This window comes from Ornithorhynchus anatinus, chromosome 10, assembly GCF_004115215.2.
Source record: "Ornithorhynchus anatinus isolate Pmale09 chromosome 10, mOrnAna1.pri.v4, whole genome shotgun sequence".
Lineage (NCBI taxonomy): Eukaryota > Metazoa > Chordata > Mammalia > Monotremata > Ornithorhynchidae > Ornithorhynchus > Ornithorhynchus anatinus.
This window is the reverse complement of record NC_041737.1, coordinates 47,946,806-47,968,141: the sequence shown is the minus strand read 5'-3', so window position 1 is coordinate 47,968,141 and position 21,336 is coordinate 47,946,806. Positions and strand designations below refer to the sequence as shown.

The 21,336-nt window shown below is 42.4% G+C and overlaps 1 protein-coding gene across 2 annotated transcripts in view; it reads right to left on the bottom strand.

The window, feature by feature from the left end:
- Positions 1 to 21,336, bottom strand: part of MKLN1 (muskelin 1) — a 191,490-nt gene that overhangs the window by 137,552 nt on the left and 32,602 nt on the right. For both annotated transcript variants that reach the window (XM_029073153.1, XM_007671025.2), the window contains exons 2-3: positions 16,107 to 16,176; positions 2,673 to 2,815 (exon numbers count right to left, since the gene is read on the bottom strand). In XM_029073153.1, coding sequence (XP_028928986.1) covers positions 2,673 to 2,815; positions 16,107 to 16,176 — 213 coding nt within the window. The remainder of the gene's footprint in view (positions 1 to 2,672; positions 2,816 to 16,106; positions 16,177 to 21,336) is intronic.

Here is a 21,336-nt window from a genome sequence, read left to right as displayed (position 1 = left end):
ACTTGTGAATTCTATTTGCAGCTCTGTTACTGACCCTCATTGTGATCTTGAGCAAATCACTTAACATCCCTTGGCTTCCCATTTCCCCACATATAGAGTGCGTGAGAACAATTACCTATCTCACCTAGGTGGTGCCCCACTTCAATTTTTTATGAAGCACTTTGAAAATCTGAGATGAAAGGCATAACATGTCCACAGCTGTGCTAAGATTTCTAATTTAGAGATGACTGTATAAGAATCTAATTTAGTACCATCTGAGGCAGTTTTATATATAACAACTGCTCCTGAAAGGGAAAAAATATTTAAATGCTCGGAGAGCCACGAGTTTTAAAAGTTTCAGGATCTGCCCAGGGCTCAAGATCGCCTGTGCTTGTGAGTTATTAAACATTATTCTTAAAAGGGCTATCATGTAACACAATGTTTAAAGTCTCAAAAATATGTGTTAGGATTTTGATAGCTCACCGAAAAATAATACTACCAAAAAAATGGAGAGGCACCTCTCACTTCAGAAAAGCACAACGTCCTATCACAAAAGCAGGGATGGATAATGGTCCCGGATTATGGAAAGCAGCATGGTCTAGTGGCAAGAGCACAGGCTTGGGAGTTGGAGGAGTTGAGTTCTAATTCGGGTTCTGCCACTTGTCTGCTGTGTGACCGTGGGCAAGTCACTTCATTTCTCTGTGCCTCAGTTACCTCATCTGTAAAACGGGGATGAAGACTGTGAGCCCCATGAAGGACAGGGACTGTGCCCAAACTGATTACCTGTATCTACCCCAGTGCTTAGAAAAGTACTTGGCACATAGTAAGGGCTTAACAAATAGAATTATCACTATGTTATTACTATGGCCAGGGCCTCTTACTACTGCTTTTTCAAAAATCTATTCCCAGCTTTCATGTACTGACAAGACCCTCAATCTCTCCTGAAATAAGAGTAAATCCAAACTGCCTGCCCATCTGCACATCTGTGACAAACACTGCCTGAATGACTACAGGGGGAGGTGGGGCGTTCTGGGAGAGATGTGCCCACGGCGTCGCTACGGGTCAGTAACCCGTAGGAGTCCCTGCCCTACATGAGGTTCATAATCTATGGAGGAGGCAGATGAAGTACTGAGGAAACAGAGACACAGAGAAGACAGGACTTGCCCAACATCACGAAGCAGGCAAGAGGTAGAGTCTGAATCAGAACCTAGGTCCTCTGCATCCCAGGACCGTGTTCTTTCCAGCAGGCTACAGGCTGTACCCACCTAGCCAATCCATTTTAATTCTTAGCAGACACATGTGATTTCTCTGTAACGGCCTCTCATCATTAGGCATTCAATGACTTGTAGTGATATAGTGACTTTCTCTCCCCAGTTCTCTCCTTGACTCTTCCAGTCTGGGATCTGCCCCCTACATTCCTGTCTCAAACCACCACTCCAGCCCATACTTCACTCGGCTGCCTGGGTCATTTTTCTCAAAACTCATTAAGTCCATGTTTCCCCACTCCTCCAGAACCTCCAGTGGTTGTCTATTCACCTCTGCGTTAAACAGAAATACCTCACCATTGGCTTTAAAGCACTATCTCCTTGCTCCCGCCTATCTTACCTCAATGAATTCATTCTACAGCCAGCACACTCTTCTAACGCCAACCTACTCGCTGTACCTCCAGCTCAACTATCTCACTGTTGACATATCACTCATGTCCTACAACTCCCTCCCCCTTCACAGCTGACAGTCTATCACTCTCCACCTTTAGAGCCTTATTAAAACCTTTTCTCCTCCTAGAGGCCTTCCCCAACTAGGCCCTCCTTTCTCCTACTCCCTCTCCTTTCTGCATCATCCTTGCACTATAATTTGTACCCTTCATTCGCCCCCACCCTCAACCCTTACGTAAATGTCCGTCATTTATTAAAACATCCATCTCGTCCTCTAGTTTGTAAGATCCTTGTGGGTAGGGAACATGTCCACCAACTCCATTATACTGAACTCTCCCAAGCGCTTAGTATGGTGCTCTGCAAACAGTAAGTTCTCAATAAGTACTACTGACTGATTGATCATTATCAACATCAAAATATTCAGTATTTGGGCAACTACTGTGTGCAGACCACTGAAACTGAGGCTTGGGAGTATATGCTAAAAGTAGGGCATTACCTTCAGGCTCCAACAGGTCTTCAGAATGATCTATTTAAATAATTACCGAATACGTAACTAAAATTGAGTTCAAGTCTCTACTATTTTGAAGGGTTTGCCCCTTCAGTTCTGCAGGTTTGGTTGTTTGAGGAAAAGAGAATTGAAAATATCTTATCCCTAGCCAAGGCCTTAAATTTCCATTTTCACACCCTTCAAAAGAGGGGAGAATCAGTCCCAAACCTGTTACTTTACATGAAGGGGTATGAAACAAAACATCTGAGTCTTTTCCCTCTACTTCAAAAAAGTGCAGTCACAAGGAAGGTCAATGAAACTAGCTAACCCTAATTCATCATTTTCCAAAGAGCCCCAAGCTTCCAGTGGTTGGAAAATCACATGTAAAATGGGTAGGAAAAAAGCAACAAATGAATGTTTACCAAAACCAGTTTCATCTACTCTGCTTATTAAAACCATGTTTATCAGGTCATTCATCTATCCTATTCAAGGATTTGCAGCACAGTTAAGCTGGAATACTGTTTGGCTTCTTTCCAAATATCCCAACTAACCTGGATAACAACTCTGTCATGTTTTCTTCGTTCATTCCACCGAAGACTTTAAACTTCTTCAAATTGCAGACATGAGTCTTCTCATATTTTCCAAATGTGATACTCTGAACTATAGCAGGCCTTTCAAGCTTCAGAATCAGGTACTGTACATAGGAAAACAAACATAAAGTGAGTTCCAATTATCCAAAAAAGATTTGATCATAATGTTTGAATAGCATAAGAAATCTTTGAAAAGCAATAGCAGCATAGTATGGATAACCAAGGATACGGAATAAAGACATATTCAACAATGGAAGACCTATTCCCTCTATAGCATTCAGGCATATACGTCCACTTCGTTTTTGACTTCCCTGGTTGTAAATACTTTTGTAACTGTCTCTCATATTGTAGTACGGGTCTTTGTAGGCAAGGAATATGCCCCTTCATTATTCTGAAATTTCCCAAAAGTGCCTAACAGAGTGCATCACACGATACCACCACCCTGTCCTCCCCTGACTTTCCCACCACTGTAGAAGACACCACCATCCTTCCTGTCTCACAATCCCGTAACCTTGGTGTTATCCTTGACTCCTCTCTCTCATTCAACCCACATATTCAATCTACCGCTAAATCCTGTCGGTCCCAACTTCACATCGCTAAAATCCATCCTTTCCTCTCCATCCAAACTGTAATGCCATTGATACAATCACTCATCCTATTCTGCCTGGATTACTGCATCAACCTCCTTGCTGACCTCCCAAACTCCTGCCCCTCCCCATTCCAGTCCATATTTCATTCTGCTGTCCTGATCATTTTTCTACAAAAATATTCAGGACATGTCACCCCTCTCCTCAAAAAACTCCAGTGATTGCCCATCCATTCATTCATTCAATCGTGTCTGTTGAGCGCTTACTGTGTGCAGAGCACTGTATTAAGTACTTATCAAGGCAAAACCCCTCACCATTGCCTTTAAAGCATTTCACCTCCTAGCCTCCTCCTACCTCACCTCACTACTCTCGTATTACAACCCAGCCCGCACATTTCACTCCTCTAATGCCAACCTTCTTACTGTGTCTCAATCTTGCCTATCTCGCTGCTGAATTCTCGACCACATCCTGCCTCTGGCCTGCAATGCCTCCCTCCTCCAATCTGACAATTACTCTCCCTTCGCCTTCAAAACCTTATTGAAGGCACATCTCCTCCAGGAGGCCTTCCCTAACTAAACCCCCTCTTTTCTCTTCTCCCAATCCCTTCTGCATTGCCCAGACTTGCTCCCTTTGTTTTCCCCCCTCCCAGCCCCACAGTACTTGCATACATACCTGTAATTTTTTTTTTATATTAACGGCTCTCTCCCCGCAACTAGACTGTAAGCTCATTTGGGGCAGGGAATGTGTTCATTGAAGCACTCTCACAAGCTTAGTACAGTGCTCTGCACACAGTAAACACTCAATGAATATGACCGAATGAAAACAGGCACTTAATAAATGCTCCTGTCATTAATAATTACTTCTACCACTGCTATTATTTTGCTAACAATTGGGGAGGCATCCAGTACTGGCCTTACTCTGGCTTCCCATTCACTGCTAGATACAATTCACAAATCCACTCAGTGCAGAAAGAGCTCAACTGGTTCAGCCAATGTGGAGACACTTCAAATACCAAAAAGTTCTATAAAAGATTATTGTTCCTTTTGGTTTTGTGCCAAGAATAATTATAATTGTTATTACTGCATTATTATTACTATACTAAGCACCGGGGTAGATACAAGCAAATCAAGTTGGACACAGTCCCTGTCCCAGGTGGGGCTTTACCTTCTCAATCTCCATTTTACGGATGAGGTAACTGAGGCACAGAGGAGTGAAGTGACTTGCCCAAGGTCACACCGCAGCTACGTGGAAGAGCCAGTATTAGAACCCAAGTCCTTCTGACTCCCAAGCCCACAGTCCAATAAAGAAGTGACAGCTGGTCATTGAAAGGAAAGGAATAACTCTCTGATTTTCCAGGAGAAACTCGCTACTGCTATTTAGTTCAATCAACACCAAAACTCCTGTCATCTAACTTTTAATGTAATGAAGCATCACCAGCAGAAAGAGATGCAAAATAAACCAGTTCTCAAAGAACAAAATTAAACAGATCAAGTGACAGCCCATACCTAAGAAGTACCGTAAACATACGCAACTCAAATCCATTGCCACTGAAAGAGGAGGTCTTATTAAATTCAATTTTGTTTAAAATATAATATATTCATGTTTCATTATCACCAAGCACTGACTGCATGGATAGGTCTGTCTGTATGACGATGTGCTTCATGAAATGCAATTAAAATGAATGGTGGAATAATTGTAATAAAAGATGAATTTCTTGAGCTATGTTTGGATTTCTGTAAGCTAAACAAATTTGAAGGTTGGGAAATTTAGTGCTTGGGTGTTTATTTTGTGGGGGGTTTTTTGCTAGAGAAGGGTGGATTTAATGCTTCTGAGAGCTCACTACCCCAGAAAAAAGATCAAAGAACTTTTATATAAGAATCCCTTGAGAAAGACAATACCCAGTATTTGGTGTTGAAGCTACAAATACTGCAGAATTTTTTGACTATTTATTTAAGAATTGGCTAGACTTTTCCATTGGAAAATTCATTTTGGGGAGCTTAAAGCTCAAACTTTGGGAGTCCTTAGTAGCATGCAAGTTTCCATTGGGATCAGCTGTTCCTCTCTGCCGGCTGCAGCATTTGCTGCTGTTTGGGCTGTTTTCCCTATCTGACTTTGTGATTTTCGTTGTTGCAGCAAGGTGATTTCATCAAGGAAGACGTCACAGAGGAGAAGAAATCTCTAGAGCTGCTTAAATGTTCGTAGGGAAAGGGCTTGGCAGGGGATGGGGGGTTTCCAGGATGTGATGCACTTTGAGAGACTGTTCAGAGAGGGAGGGGCAATCACCACCATTATTTGATTATTTATTGAGCAGTCTGCATCGTCTTGTACAAAGGTGCTATGAGATTTACAAAGCTTTGGTATCTAGTAGAGATACCGCATGAGCAATTGAATTCAGTCATATTTATTGAATGCTTACTGTGTGCAAAGCACTGTACTAAGTGCTTGACACTGGACTAAGCACATTCACAAAGGAGATAGCAGTAAGCAGGGTGAATAGAATGAATCTTAGATAACAGGGGAGGTTTCCTGGGGAAGGGAAATTTGGATCTGAGTTTGAAAGAACGATGGAGATGCGGAATGGCGGAGAGAATGGAGGAAGATGTCAGAGAAGCCTGGGGAGAGCTTGAATGAAGGACAAGAGAAGGACAGAAGATACATTTGTCTGGTTTAAGCCAAAAAAGTAGACATGGGCGTATGGGAGGATGAGCAATCAAGTTAAGACAGGACACGGGGGTGGAGCACCTTGAAATTTAGGGGAAAGATCTCTACTTGAATGCCAGAGCACTGCTGGATGGTTTGGAAAAGGGATGAGGTGACAACGAAGTGATGTACTGTGTCCCATTCCGGCTGCCGCACATAAAATGGGCTAAGGGCAGAAGAGGCAACGTGGCCTAGTGGATAGAGTCCAGGCCTGGGAGTCAGAGGACCTGGGTTCTAATGCCCGCTCTGCCACTTGTCTGCTGGCTGACCTTGGGCAAGTAACTTCACTTCTCTGTGCCTCAGTTACTTCATCTGTAAAATGGGGGTTAAGACTGTGAGTCACATATCGGGGCATGGACTGTGTCCAACCTGATTAGCTCGTATTTACCCTAGTGCTTAGTATGATGCTTGGCCCACAGAGCTTAACAAATACCAGTTTTAAAAGGAGGGGGGAGAGGAGAGAAAGTGAGAGAGAGTGAGAGAGAGAGAGAGTGAAGCTCCGTGACCAACTGCTGCAGTTCAGCCGTTAATTAACCATGCCCTGCTAGACAAGGACTTTGGCAGTGGGGTGGCAAGAAAGCCGCAGGGATAAGAAATGTTCAGCAGAAGCACTTAAGTACATATCTGTAATTTATTTCTGTATATCAATGTCTGTCTTCCCCTGTAAGCGTGTTTAGGTCAGGGAACGTGCCTGTTAATTGTTATATTGTACTCTTCCAAGTGCTTAGCTCAGGGCTCTACACACAGTAAGCACTTAATAAATACGACAAGAAATGACTGAATGACTAGGAGAATTTGGCAAAGGACTAGGTAAGTGAACGCCACAGAGGCATCACATCTCATTCCAAGCCTATTTATTAGCTTGGTGGTGGAGCTACTGGTGAGAGAAAGCAGTGCGCTTTCTGGATTTAGATTTTGTTTTTCCAAGTCTCGGAGCTTTCTGCCACATGGGGTTTCAGATATCAGAAGGATATGCAATTGGGATGACCACATGAGGGAGATGTTGAGTAAATCTGCCTGGAAGAAATAAAATTATATTGGAGAGGAGAGAATAAGGGAGAAGAGAATTATTTGGAATAAACTGGCAAATTTTGAAGCAAGAACTAAGGATCTTGGTCCATATCCACCATGAGTAAAAATATCCTTCAATAATTGTATTTTTTAAGTGCCTCCTATGTGCCAAGCACTATTCTAAGCACTGGGGGAGATACAAAGTAATCAGGTTGTCCCACGTGGGGCTCGCAGACTTAATCCCCATTTTACAGATGAATACAATACATTCAATACATACTATATTCGATTCGATTCAATAATTGAATAGAATTCAATACACTATTGAAGGGGATCATGACACCAAACACCTTACAAATATTATGGTTTGTATTTCTGGGCTCAGCACTCCCTGGAAATTGAGGCAACAAAGCAATAATAATGAAACCTTCTTTCCTTTAATAGCACTACCAAATCAAGGTCAAAATTACTTCTTTTATGGTTGACAAATAAGCTCAGTATACATGAAGGATTGGTATCTAGACCTCTGCTGAAAACTCCACCAAGAGAGCCAATTGTCTTGGCTGCTCAGAAGGAACTAAATTGACTACCAAATCACCACGATTAGCCCGAAAAGGAATAATATGTGTTTCTTAAATTTCTTGGGTACATAATCTCTGACTTAATCTTGAGGCGTGGGGCTCACAGTCTCAATCCCCACCTTAGAGATGAGGTAAATGAGGCACACAGAAGAGAAGTGACTTGCCCAAGGTCACAAAGTAGACAAGTGGTGGAGCCGGAATTAGAACCCAAGACCTTCTGACTCCCAGGCCTGTGTTCTACCCACTATGCCATGCTGTTTCCCATAGCTAGAAAATTTTTCAAAAGAACTTAATGTTGTATATGAATTTGTTTGATTTTTTGGCAGGGAGGAAGAGGAAGTAGTAACATAATTCCATTAAAAGGGGAAACTAATTCAAATAGCAAAACTATTTTCTTTGGTAGCTATAAATACCTCCCTCTGTGCTTTAGCACCCAGAGATACATCGGACCATTAACTTAAAAAACACTCCTGATATACATCCAATGAGCAGTAATTAAAACTGGTGGGCACAAAACTATTAATTTGTTAGTCAACCTGAGGATGCCAGCATTGCTGACTTTTTAATGATGCGAGTAAAGACTGGGGTTCTAATGGCATGGTACAATTCAGAGTTTAGACCAAGGGAGGCTCAATCTCATGAACCGAAGAGCCACAAATCAAAAATGTAGCAGGGCGAGACCCACAGATCAACAAAAATTCCTTTAACAAGAATGGCAAGCGCGTGGGAGGGGCAGGAGGGGGAGGTGGGGAGTCGCAACAGTGAGAAAGAGACTGTCAGAGTCTGGGCCGGCTAAATAATCCAGAATTGAGAAGTGGTGTGGCCTAGTGGAAAGAACATGGGTCTGGGAGTCAGGGGACCTAATAATAATAATAGTAGTAGTAAAAAATAATAATAGTATTATTTGTTAAGCGCTACAAGCCAGGCACTGTACTGAGCACTGGGATCAAGATCAGCAAATCAGGTCAGAAACAGTCCCACATGGGGCTCATGAGGCCCATGTTAGTGAGAAGCAGCTTGGTTTAGTGAAAAGAGCACAGGCTTGGGAGTCAGAGGTTGTGTGTTCTAATCCCAACTCCGCCACTTGTCAGCCATGTGACCTTGGGCAGGTCACTTCACTTCTCTGTGCCTCAATTCCCTCATCTGCAAAATGGAGATTCAACACCTGTTCTTCCTCCTACTTAAACCGAACCCCATGAGGGACCAGATAATCTTGTATTTACCCCAGTGTTTAGTACAGTGCTTGGCATATAGAACCCGCTTAACAAATACCATAATTCACTGTTACTACAATTATCATTTCATCCTCTGAGCCGTGGGTGGTTCCAGAGCCGCAAGATGGCCACCGCCCCCTCTATGGATGATGTGCAGGTAGTTTGGCACCAGCGGGTCGCTCTGCTCAAACTGTCTGAAAGCCAGCTCTCGGTTACTTCATTTTTTGATAATGGCTGAAGATGGACACGACATCACACATACTTGAAGGAAAAAGAAAAAAAAACATTAAACAGACCTGGTGTTTCCTAATATACTCTTTGAGGGCTTTTCAATCAAAGCTTTGCAGGTCAGATGCCCAAATGCCATGACAAAAACAGAGGTTTTAAAGAGAGCTGAAATTTCTACTTCCATTGCTGCCCCGCCTCTCAAGTGCTCAGCACTTCTTTATGGTATTTAAGCATTTACTATGTGCCAGGCACTGTACTAAGCGCTGGGGTAGATACAAGTTAATCAGGTGAGACACAGTCCCTTTTCCCACAGAGCTCATAATCTTAATCGCCATTTTAGAGATGAGGTAACTGAGACACAGAGAAGTTAAGTGACTTGTCCAAGGTCACAAAGCAAACAAGTGGAAGAGCCAGGACTAGAATCTAGGTCCTTCTGATTCCTAAACTCCATTCTCTATCCACTAGGCCACGCTGCTTCTCCTTCTCATAACACTGTAGAGCATGGTTAACTACCCAAATGGAACTGAAAATGCTCTGGCAATAACTTGTCATTTTGTTGGGAGGAGTTCTTGGAAATTTCATAAACTACTTAATATGCCCAAGAGTTTTCAGCTGCAGCTGGAAAATGAACTAAAAGATTCTAGTGGCTAGAATATCAAATGAAACTACATGGGATTTAAAAAATGCCCTTTAAAAAATTAGTTCTAAACTCTTGATCTGATGGTTTCATTTATGTAATTTGTACTTTTTTGCTTACTTTTATTTTTATCTGTTAGTTACAGCTAAACTTTTCTCTTGTTCCCACTGAATGTATAAAAAAGTGGGTCTGCCCAACTCCCTCATTAAACTGCAAAATCCTCAAGGGCAGAAACAGTATTTTCTACTTTTAATGTAAGCTTCCAAGAACCTCGTACACTGCTTAGACTTTGAGATCCTCTTAAATCTAGAGTTGACATGGTTTTGGAACAAAACAATATGAATATTGCATTCCTTAAGGCATGAAGATACTTCCGAGGTCTTGAATGTGTTTTGGAACTCATCTCTTGGCATTTTATTAAAACATTACATAAAACTGAATAGACATAGGCACAGAAGGAGGAGAACTAAATTAATTCAAACCACAGAAGCCCTGGACACTTTGGGAAGAGAAAACCTCAATCTTTAACAGGGCACAGAGTTATTTTTCATCCAGCAAGGTGATCCAAATGTACAATCTCAATATCGATGGCTATTAATAGTGAAGTTTCTTTTAAGACTATTTGATTACAGTCACTTGAATGCAAATAAAAAAAATCCTCAATTAAAGATAATGCAAGTCACACTGCTGTTCTCTCAATGAACTAAATCAGTACAGGTCAAGCAACCTCAACTGTGAGAGGAGAATCTTGTATCAAGGTGTACAACATTAGTGCCACGAATATGGGATTTCCGGTTTTTTCATAAACCAGCAACCCAAATCACAGTTTCAGGAGATGAACCAAACTATTTGAATAGATCCCTCCGTCACAGATTTACTGTCAAGCTTACAAATTATGTCATTCTATTTCGACAGAATATCTACAAGGTTTATCCCCCGCCCCGCCCCACCCACCACAACAAAAACTGTTGCCATGTGTATTTCCTTTCACTGGCACTTACTGCCCTTTAAGGTTAATTCAACTTTCCCAATCCACAGAGCTTGAATATTCCCTTTCTACCTGATATATTTGAATAGACAATTCAAATGAGCTGCTTCTACCTAGAGACTTTTGACTTTTCAACTTCCTTTTTATTTAAATGGTGTAATAGAGATCTAGCCCATATTGAGGGTTCCTCTCAAATAGCCTGACTACTGTGCAACTGATAGATATTTTTAAAACATTCCTTTTAAATAGGAGCAATCCACCCCACAGCAATCAAACAGGCCCAGAAAAGCAAGGAGAGAGCCATGCAAATTAGTAAGACTGTACCTAGCAAACTGTAGCTCCTTAGGGGATACTCAGGATGCTTATTCTGGTGCTTATTCCAGAACAGCTGTTCTCCAGTTCCACAAATGGAAACAGTCTTAAAAATAAAGCCTGAGGAATTATGGGCAGGGAAAACTTTACAAAAAGGGTCAATAAGAGCTGCTACACAGGGATTCTTCTCCACTTCTCAAAAATCTCTATTGGTTGCCCCATTTCTCTCCATATTAAGCAAAAGCTCCTGACCTTTAGCTTTAAGGGACTCAATCAGCTCTCCCCCTTCTACCTACCATTCATTGGTCTCTATATTTGTATCATATTTGTTGAGTGCTTATGCATGCAGAGCACTGTACTAAGTGCTTGGAAAGTACAATTCAACAATAAAGAGAGGCAATCCCTGCCACACCGGGTTTACAGTCTAGAAGACTGTAATGGCATTTATTGGCATATCTATAATATCTATAATGGCATTTACTGAGTGCTTACTGTGTGCAGAGCACTACACTTACAGCATGGGAGAGTACATGATCCCTGCCCCCAAGGAAATTTCAATCTAGCAGGGGAGACAGACACTGAAATAGCTTATAGGTAGGAAGAAGGAGCAAGATTAAAGATATGAACATTAGCACTATTGGGGGGGGGGGGGCAGAAAATACCTAAGTGCTTAGATGAGTTTCCCAAAGTGATCAAGTGGCAGTAGGGGGAGAAATAGATAGGACAGGGAGATGAGAGGTGAAACTGGGATGACCTCCTCGAGGAGATGTGATTTCAGAAGAGATTAGAAGAAGACGACGGGGAGATCAGTGGTCTTCCAGATGCGATGGGAGGGAGTTCCAGGCAGAATGGAGGACTTGAGCAAGAGGCTGGTGTCGAGAGACACGAGAATGAAGCACAGTGACTAGGTTGGCTTGAGAAGAGTGACACTTAGGAGCTGGGGTGAATTGAGGTAGAGTGCCCTCAATGGCAGGAATTCTGCCTATTTACTGTACTCTCCCAAGTGCTTGGTACAACGCTCTGACTGAAGAGAGGCAGACCAAGAAAAGAAAAGTCAAGAAAGTGTGTGTAAGGTGGGGGGGAGGGAAAGAGAGATATGGTGCTGAACTTGCCTTATCAAAAGTGTCCTGCAGTTAGGAACTATGGCAGTGGATGACATGGCAGAAAGAGAAGACTGCTGCCCCTTCGAGGCAGTGCCTTGCAACAAGGGTAACTAGTCTTAGCACTGAACCAGATACACTCTTGTTTCCTTCTGCCTTGGGTACTTATGTTCCTAAGCACAATAGGAAGATAAACAGAGAAAATGTGGCCAACCTGAGGCCTCACTACTAATACTTCTTTCCTCCCTTCCCCCAGGTTTCTCTCCTGGAGTTCAGGAAAGGAGGGGAAAATTGAATTCATTTCTCCTCCCCTCTTTTGCCCTACTCATCTAAAATTCAAATACTACAAAACAATGTCTTGCGCAAATTAACACTCCCCTCCCTCATACTGGAGTTTTACAGCAATGTAAACTAGCTATTAATAATCTTTAGCATTATTCTTCCATGAAAATTTCATCAGGCAAGAGCTTTGGGGGGAGGGGGGCTTTCAAAACCAAATCTGAACCCCAGCTCTCACACTCCTCTAGCTGAACTGATAATAATAATGATTGTGGTGGTTGTTAAATGTTTACTATGTGCCAAGCACTTTATTAAGCAGTGAGGTGGATAAGATAATCGGGTCCCACATGGGGCTCATAGTCTAATTAGGAGGGAGAACAGGCATTAAATCTCCATTTTGCAGATGAGGGAACTGAGCCACAGAAAAGTCAAGTGGCTTTTCCATGGTCACACAGCAGGTAAGTGGCAGAGCCAGAATTAGAATCCAGGTCCTCTAACTCCCAGGTTCATCCTCTATGTGCGTGTGCATAACTTCATTTGTGTATGCATTTGTCTCAACTAGCAGTCAGTGGTATTGCGCTCTTAGTCTGTGCAGAGCACTGTAGTAAGCGTTTGGGAGAGTATAATACAAGTAAGTTGGTAAACATGTTAGTGGACTGTAACCAAAAGCATCTTTGTGGGTAGAGACAATATAGCACACATGACTCTGAGCACAGTAAATAAATGTCACCCTACGGGTGTGTTTCCTAGACCTAAATTGAGATCAAGTACCTCCAACCCAGAGCTAACTTTCAACTGTCTCTCCTGGTTTGACCAGCTAAAGCTGCTTCTTTCACGTGTTCTGGGAATTACAGCTCATGCTGTTGGCAGGAAAGAGAGTTCTGAAATAAGACAAATGCTCAATGACGCGCCCCTGCCTCCCTCCACTCATCACCTGCAACTACCCTCATCAAGCTATTTTGGGGAAGGAAAGGCAACATCACAGCTATGTTGCCTCTCTTATTCGGTTCAAGCGTCTCCTCCATCATTCCTGTCTAACGTATCAAGTATCCTGGAGGGCAAGAGGCAGTCTTTCAAAATTGCCTTTAAAAGGCCGAGCTAACTAAAGAAGATATTAAAGGATTTTTTTTTTTTTTTTTTTTTTAAACAACGATGGAAACTGACACCTCTTGTTCCTATGTCTTCTCCAGGCATACAGAGACAGGAATAGGAAGAGTGGCAAGCAAACCTAACTGTATTTTGTTCATGACTCTCCCCTCTCCTGCCTGACCCTTGTTCATGCTTTTCCCCTCAGCTGGAACAGACTCTCAGCCTTGCTCTACCAACACATACCTCTCCTCTCGTCCACAGCCCTTTTAGAACCCTGCTTCCTTTGGAACCTTTCTTAAACTAATTTTCCATCTTCCTGGTAATGACACCCCATCAGTCGTGGTAATCACAGTAGCAGCATTTATTGGGCACTCAGTTGGTACAAAGCACTGTCTTAGGATTGTGGGAAATACAACATAGAGAAGTGACACATTCCCTGCCCACAAGGAGCTTACGTTATACAGTGGTACACAAACATTAGCCACCAAAGGCAAGTGTACATCTGCTTGTTTATTTTATTAACTCACTAATGTTTATCAATTCGCCTGTTCTCTCATTTTTCCCTGGCGTATTCAGTTTTTCCGTAATGCAGGTTTCACCATGAATTTTTGAAAGAACACAATGGTCATATTAAGGTAAGTTCTTCCAACAGCATTTCTGGATACGGTACCAAGTGGTGTCACAACAAATGGTTTTGTGTGTGCTTCAGCGGAAAATTTCCTTAAAGTGGGGTTTGACAAAAATGGCTTGCATTATAGGAGGACTGATTTTATGTGAAATGTTCCACTTTTCTCCACTAAACTGAAGGCAGGGAATTTGTCACTTATGCTGGAACAGTGCTCTGCACACAGTTCACTCTCAATAAATCCTGTTGAGACTCCACATGATTCATTTAGCATACTTAAATACAACTTTGAAAAGCATGGGGAAAGACCTATTTGCATAAGCATTAAATGCAGCATAAGGGAGAAAACAAAGCTATCTAGAGCTCACTTTGTTAACTTCAATTTATTCATCAAGAATTTTCTACATTAGCTCCAAATGATCAAAAGTTAAAAGCTATTGCTTACACAGTGTGTGTGTGTTTGCTTTTCAAATTCTAGCCAGGACCACTCAATTAATTGACTTCCCCAGGACTAACAATACCATTTTATGCTTATATAGTAAACATAGGCCCTGAATTTAACCCATAACATATAATCAACTTTCAACTAAGCCAGTTGCATTGTTTATTCATTTCTCTTCTTCTCCACCTTCTCCCTGCTACATTTTTTTGGCCATTTCACATGGCTCATTCTTCTAAACAGGGATGCATAAGGGAAGGAGAAGTAGTGCAACGTAAATACTGTTAGTCATTTCTGCTATTCATTTCCACAACTGTGGAAATCGCTTCCAGTTTATTGCCTGTGAAGATTTCTCTAGTCCCCAAATTTACCCAATTCCTTCCTTCCTCAGCCAATTTGGTTCACCTCCTCCCTTCCTCCAACCCTTTCCCTTCCTCGCACCTCCCCACCACACATTTCCCCCATACAGTCTCCTCTTCATATACACAAAATAGGTTAAAACTGCCATTCTTCACATGTGATCTTTAAAAATGTCCAAACAATCAGGTGCAAATGAAAGCACACACACAGCATAACGTCCCCTTTCTTCATATTTTTATAACCTCAACATGTTACCTAAAGATATACCTTTTGCAAGGAGAGTTCCTAAGGAATAGCGCTAATATCAACAGTCACAGGCAGACCAACAAAACGCAAAACAGCTTTTCCTGCTGAAAGCAAATTAGGAGAGCCATTTTCACATATAATCAGCCATCGGAGAGATCTTTTAATTTAAAAATATGGAATAGATATTGAGAAATTGTCTCACAGACAAGAAAAACAGGGCAGACCCATTTCCAAAAATGAAAAGCAATCAATAAAAAAACAGAATTCTTGGTACTTGAGATGAAATGGAAAATCTAGATAAGAAAAATGGATGATACCTGAGATACCATTTCACCAGGTAAATTCCCAGCGAGCCAGGGAGAGGTTAAAGATGGAAGAGAATGAAGAAGACCTGAGGCAAATAAAACCTATAACAACTTACAGTATCATCAATTTTTGCTATTCAAAATGAAGGGTGAAAGTTTAGTCCTGGGAGAAGGAGAATACAGAGCCCCCACCAATGAGTGTTTCCATACTTTACATCACGAGAGGTCTGGCCTAGCCTTTTTCACTTGTCACATCTCTCAGAGCAATACATGCTGGCCTAAAATCATCACCAGCTTTAGTATTTCAAAGGCAGCTGTGGCTCCAAAGGATTCCAATACCAACAAAACCTTCTGCAGTCAAACTAAGAGACACTTTCCCCATCTTCTTCAGGCAAAAACTAAACTCCTACTCCTTCCAAAAAAAGAAGAAACTCTTCCATGACCAAGCGAATGGGAGTAATAAATACCACAATGAGCTTGTTGCGAAATGACTGGGGAAATTTGCAAGAGCACATGAGCATAGGTTACTGCTAGCCTACTTCTTTTTAATACCAACAAATGACAAAAGCTTATTGGCACCCGCCCCCCCCCCAAAAGTTGCAACATACCAGTTCCAGCCTTGAATCCCAACAACTTAAAAAATGGACTGGGTTTTAAGGAGGAATTCTTATTAAGGAAGAATAAGGATGCTCACCTGAGGTGGGTAGTTGCTCTCTGAAGACCACCGTGAAGACTGGTCATTTGGCTTATCCACTAATATATTCCTAAAAGAGGAGAGAGGCACAAGTGCATTAAAATCAATCGTAACAGCAACCTCTCCCTATCACCCAATCAATCCAGCAGATCATTCTTGGTAGGAATATCTGAAAGCATTTAGTGAATTGCTCCCAAATTTTCCTCAGCTGCCAATTCCTTTTCCAGTTGGCAGAGCCCCTTCTAGTGGGATGGGAGGTGGCAGGCTGCTACTGCAATTCCTTAAAGGGGACTGGTTCATTCATTCTTTCTATCTTATTTATTGAGTGCTTACTGTGTGTAAAGCACTGTACTAAGCGTTTGGGAGAGTACATCATAGCAACAAACAGACACACTCCCTGGCTGGTGACCCAAGAGTGCTTGACGAGATCAAGCCTCTCCTTCAGGTCCTGCCCATCCATGCCACGGTCTTGAAAAAGGATGCTGTCAATGTACCGAAGCACTGGCCCTTTTAAAGTGCTGCCACAAGCTAGCTGGGCTCATCAGCGAATTCAAGAGGCCTCCACACAGAGATGCTCACATAGGTTGGTCTCCTAAATCAGTGGAGAGATCAGGCAATTTCTAGAACTCAGGACCTTAGAGCCTGTAAGGGACTCTGCAGTCCCAAGGGGATTACATTGGATCCTCACCGTTGGCTTCGAGGCTCTCCGTCCCCTTTCCCACCCCTACCTCACCTCCCTTCTCTCCTTCTCCAGCCCAGCCCGTACAATCCGCTCCTTTGCCGTTAACCTCCTCACTGAGGCTCGTTCTCTCCCGTCCAGCCGTCGACCCCTGGCCCTCGTCCTCCCGCTGTCCTGGAATGCCCTCCCTCCTCACATCCGCAAAACTGGCTCTCTTCCCCTCTCCAAAGCCCTACTGAGAGCTCACCTCCTCCAGGAAGACTTCCCAGACTGAGCCCTCCTTTTCCTCTGCTCCTCCTCCCCTCCCCATCACGCCGATTCCCTCCCTCTGTTCTACCCCGTTCCCTGCCCCACGGCACTTGGGTATATTTGTGCATATTATTCTATTTATTTTATTAATTATATATACCTGTAATTCTATTTACTTATATTGATGTTATTGATGCCCATCTACTTGTTTTGTTTTATTGTCTGTCTCCCTCCTTCTAGACTGTGCACCAACTGCTGGGTAAGGACTGTATTTGTTGCTGAAGTGTATTTTCCAAGCTCTCAGTACAGTGCTCTGTACACAGTAAGCGCTCAATAAGTACGACTGAATGAATTAATGGTGTTGTGTGACCTTGGGCAAATCACTTAACTTCTCTGTGGCTCAGTTTCCTCATCTGTATAATTAGGGTTAAATATACGAGCTCCCTCCTATTTAGATTGTGAGTCCCATGTGGGACAAGGACTGGGTTGTGGTTTTTTTTTTTGAATGCCTTGTATCTTCCTTAGAGCCTAGTACAGTGCTTGGCACATAATCAATCAACGGTATTTACTAATTGATTAGAGAAGCAGCACGGCTTAATGTAAAGAGCCCGGGCTTTGGAGTCAGAGGATGTGGGCTCTAAATCCACCTCCGGCACTTGTCAGCTGTGTGACCTTGGGCCAGCCACTTAATTTCTCTGCGCCTCAGTTATCTCATCTGTAAACTGGGGATTAAGACTGTGAGCCCCACGTGGGACATCCTGATTACCTTGTATCTACTCCAGTGTTTCGAACAGTGCTTGACAAAGAGTAAGCGCTTAACAAATACCATAATTATTATTATTACTAAGCACTTTGTGCAGGGTATTATACTATGCGCTTGGGCAAGTACAATATAGTTGGTAGGCACGATTCCTCCATGCGCATAACAACCAAGTTATTATTATTACTGGTACTAAAACACTCTCACCAACCAATATCTAAGTTAGGGTTTGCTAATAAACGAAATACATTGACCAACATAATCAGACTTAGAATCGGGTTTTAAGGCTTGTGAAAGATTTTTTTTTGGCCCTTTTCTACTCCCCTCACTCTCATCCATTCCTAATCAATCCAGAGCAGGAAATTTGGATTTATCGCCTTAAAATATTGTGTACCCTGAAATTTCCCCCAGAATTCATTTGTCTCTTCACTCCCAGCCTAAATAGACCAAATTGCATACATACTGAGACAAGGAAGACACAGTAAGGCTAATGTGATTTTATTTACTACTGGGTATCGTGTTTACTTGTAATTTGCAGTTTTACTATCAAAAATCATATAGAAATGCTCTAGGTATCTTAATTTTTGGATAGTTTAACTGAAATAAAGTAGGAAAGAAATTCAGGTTTTGTATCCAAATACTCAGTCACCCAACTTAGAGAAGAGTCACAAGGCAAAAACATGGGAAAAGGGTGGGGGAGTGGGGCTCAGCATGAGATAAGTATGAATTTCAATTAAAATAAAAAATGTCAGCACTAATGAGTTTCTTCAGCTTTTAAAATTCCCTCCCATCAACACTATTAATCAATAAACATCAGGCTGCTGAAAATTTGGCAGACAGCAGTGATGTTAACAGCTAATAATTTTGGGTATGAGACATTTTCAACCTATCTATACGACTTCAGCAGTCAGCCAAAATGTATGACTCACAAATTCTTTAACATAGCCTATTTCATCATTGGTAAACATTTACCGAGTACCAACTGCACGCACGCCAGCAGAACATCTCAAGGCAACATTAGCTATAAATGCAAAGTCTGAATAAGCAAAGTGAGAATCTGTTTGTGTTTATTACCCATTAAAAGAGAAGGATAAGGCTCAGCGGCTGCTCTTTCCCCTAGTTTGTAAATGCCACAATGATAAGCATCAATGTTGAAGATGAGATTGGCACTATATGTATACACTGCTATTCATGCAGAAAGAGCTCAACTTGTGTTTGTAAGCTTTGTTGACTAAACAACACTTGCACAACCAAACATTTCTACTGCCTATACAAAATAGTGAAAGACAGGCAGTAAGGGTTAAGTCTAGGGCTGGCTTCGGAGAGTTCCACAGGCAAACAGTGGAGAGAATTCAGGACTAAGCAAAAAGTTATTATAAATCTACGTCTTTATCTTTGCTTTAAACAAAACAGTCAAGAGAGAAAAATCTAGACCCTAAACACTTGTAATTTTAACCTGTCTAAAATGGACCTGCTATATAGCCCTATGAAACAGACGGTCCCTGTCTGACCTGTTTTTGAGGGTGAGACGCCAACTGTCATTTGAAAAAACCCTTGGTGTCTGAGCAAAGCTCACTCCAAATGGCTGTGGTCAGAAAAAAATGTCCGAGTATATTTTCACGAGGACAACAAGTAAGCGACTCTTGTAAATTGTAAGCACTGCAACTTTGAGCTGAAGGAGAGTTCCGATACGGTTTGTGATACTTCTGGTGGTATAATGAGGATTAAAAGCACTCCTAAAGTGAGGGCAGAATTCCGACCCAGAGCTGGCTGGATCGGAACCTGCTGGTCAAAGGGGCCCATGGTGAAGTGTAGAGAGGTGACGTAAGATCTTCCTCTATTCCCGGCCCTGAGGTCAGCCCTCACTAAGAAAAAGGAGAGAAAATAGGCTCAGTTAGGCCTCTTTTGCAGGAGGAATCATAAGGAAACAAATGTACCAAAGTTTCATTGCCTGGAGAAAATATATCCTTGGAGTCCTGCTGCGTGCCAAGAATTAGATAAGGGGGAGGTCCTAAATCTTCCTCTTTCCAAAATAAAACTGCTAATTACAATAAGGTGTTCTGGGTTTCCACGAGCACTTTGAAACACTCATCCACCTACCCTTACAGGGTGATGTGCTATTCCTACTGAAAACCTGGATCCCTTCATTTAAATCACTGTCATCCCAAATTCATCAGTGCCCACTTTGGCCCAAATTAATGCACTACGTGGCTCCCAAACCCCCAACCACGGTAGCAATTAGCTCATACTTATAAATCTCTTAAAATTATATTTGCATGCTGTCATTTCCGCTCCGATGGGTCTTCTGACCCTTAGATTGCTTTAAAGTTTGTCTTTTTGCATGCCTCTATAACTCCTCTCAGTGCATAAGGAGCTCCGCACATAATGCTGTTTACTAAATGATTTAAAAGGTGTTTTATTCTAATGACCAGAGGACACTGGTAAAAATTAGTTCCAGTTTACCTATGAGTCACCATGGTCCTTTAGTTCTCGGTCATTAATGTGCACATCCATATTGTCCAATATTGACATGGAGCTAAACCCAGAAGGGTGTGGGCAGAAACGCACTCCAATTTAAAAAACCAAAATACTCTCTGCTACTTAGTGACTGGCCAACTCAGTAAATGAGCCAAAAAAGGATCCATCCTCTCAGAGGTGGAATTCATCCAGGCTATGGTCTGGGTCGAGAAACTTGGGGGGAGGCAGAAGAGAGAGCCGAGGGTGGTAGAGAAGCAGCATGGCTCAGTGGAAAGAGCATGGGCTAGGGAGTCAGAGGTCATGGGTTCGAATCCCTGCTCTGCCACTGGTCAGCTGTGACCTTGGGCAAGTCACTTAACTTCTCTGTGCCTCAGTTACCTCATCTGCAAAATGGGGATTAACTGTGAGCCTCACGTGGGACAACCTGATTCCCCGTATCTACCCCAGCACTTAGAGCAGTGCTCTGCACATGGCAAGCACTTAAGAAATACCAACATTATTATTATTATTAGAGGTCACACAATACCATGTCTCTACTGGGCCCTATTCTGTAACTCCAATGGTTTCTTCATGACCCTTTCACCAGAGGTACTGGGTTAATAGTTTTAATAAACTCTGCATTCAGTCCTTTCGGCATTTGTTATTTCTGAAGGAAATTTACTTGGTTTCCTCAAAATGGAGACTAGGGACAATGGGTTGTGTCATTGGAAGCAGCAGGTACAGGTTGTGAACACCAGCCCACAATCCACTCAACCATTTCATGGAGTCTGCCTCGGAAAAGCCCCAATAATAATAATAATAATGTTGGTATTTGTTAAGCGCTTACTATGTGCCGAGCACTGTTCTAAGCGCTGGGGTAGACACAGGGCATTCAGGTTGTCCCACGTGGGGCTCACAGTCTTAATCCCCATTTTACAGATGAGGTATCTGAGGCACCGAGAAGTTAAGTGACTTGCCCAAAGTCACACAGCTGACAAGTGGCCGAGCCGGGATTCGAACCCATGACCTCTGACTCCAAAGCCCGTGCTCTTTCCACTGAGCCACAACTAAACAGACACTCCACA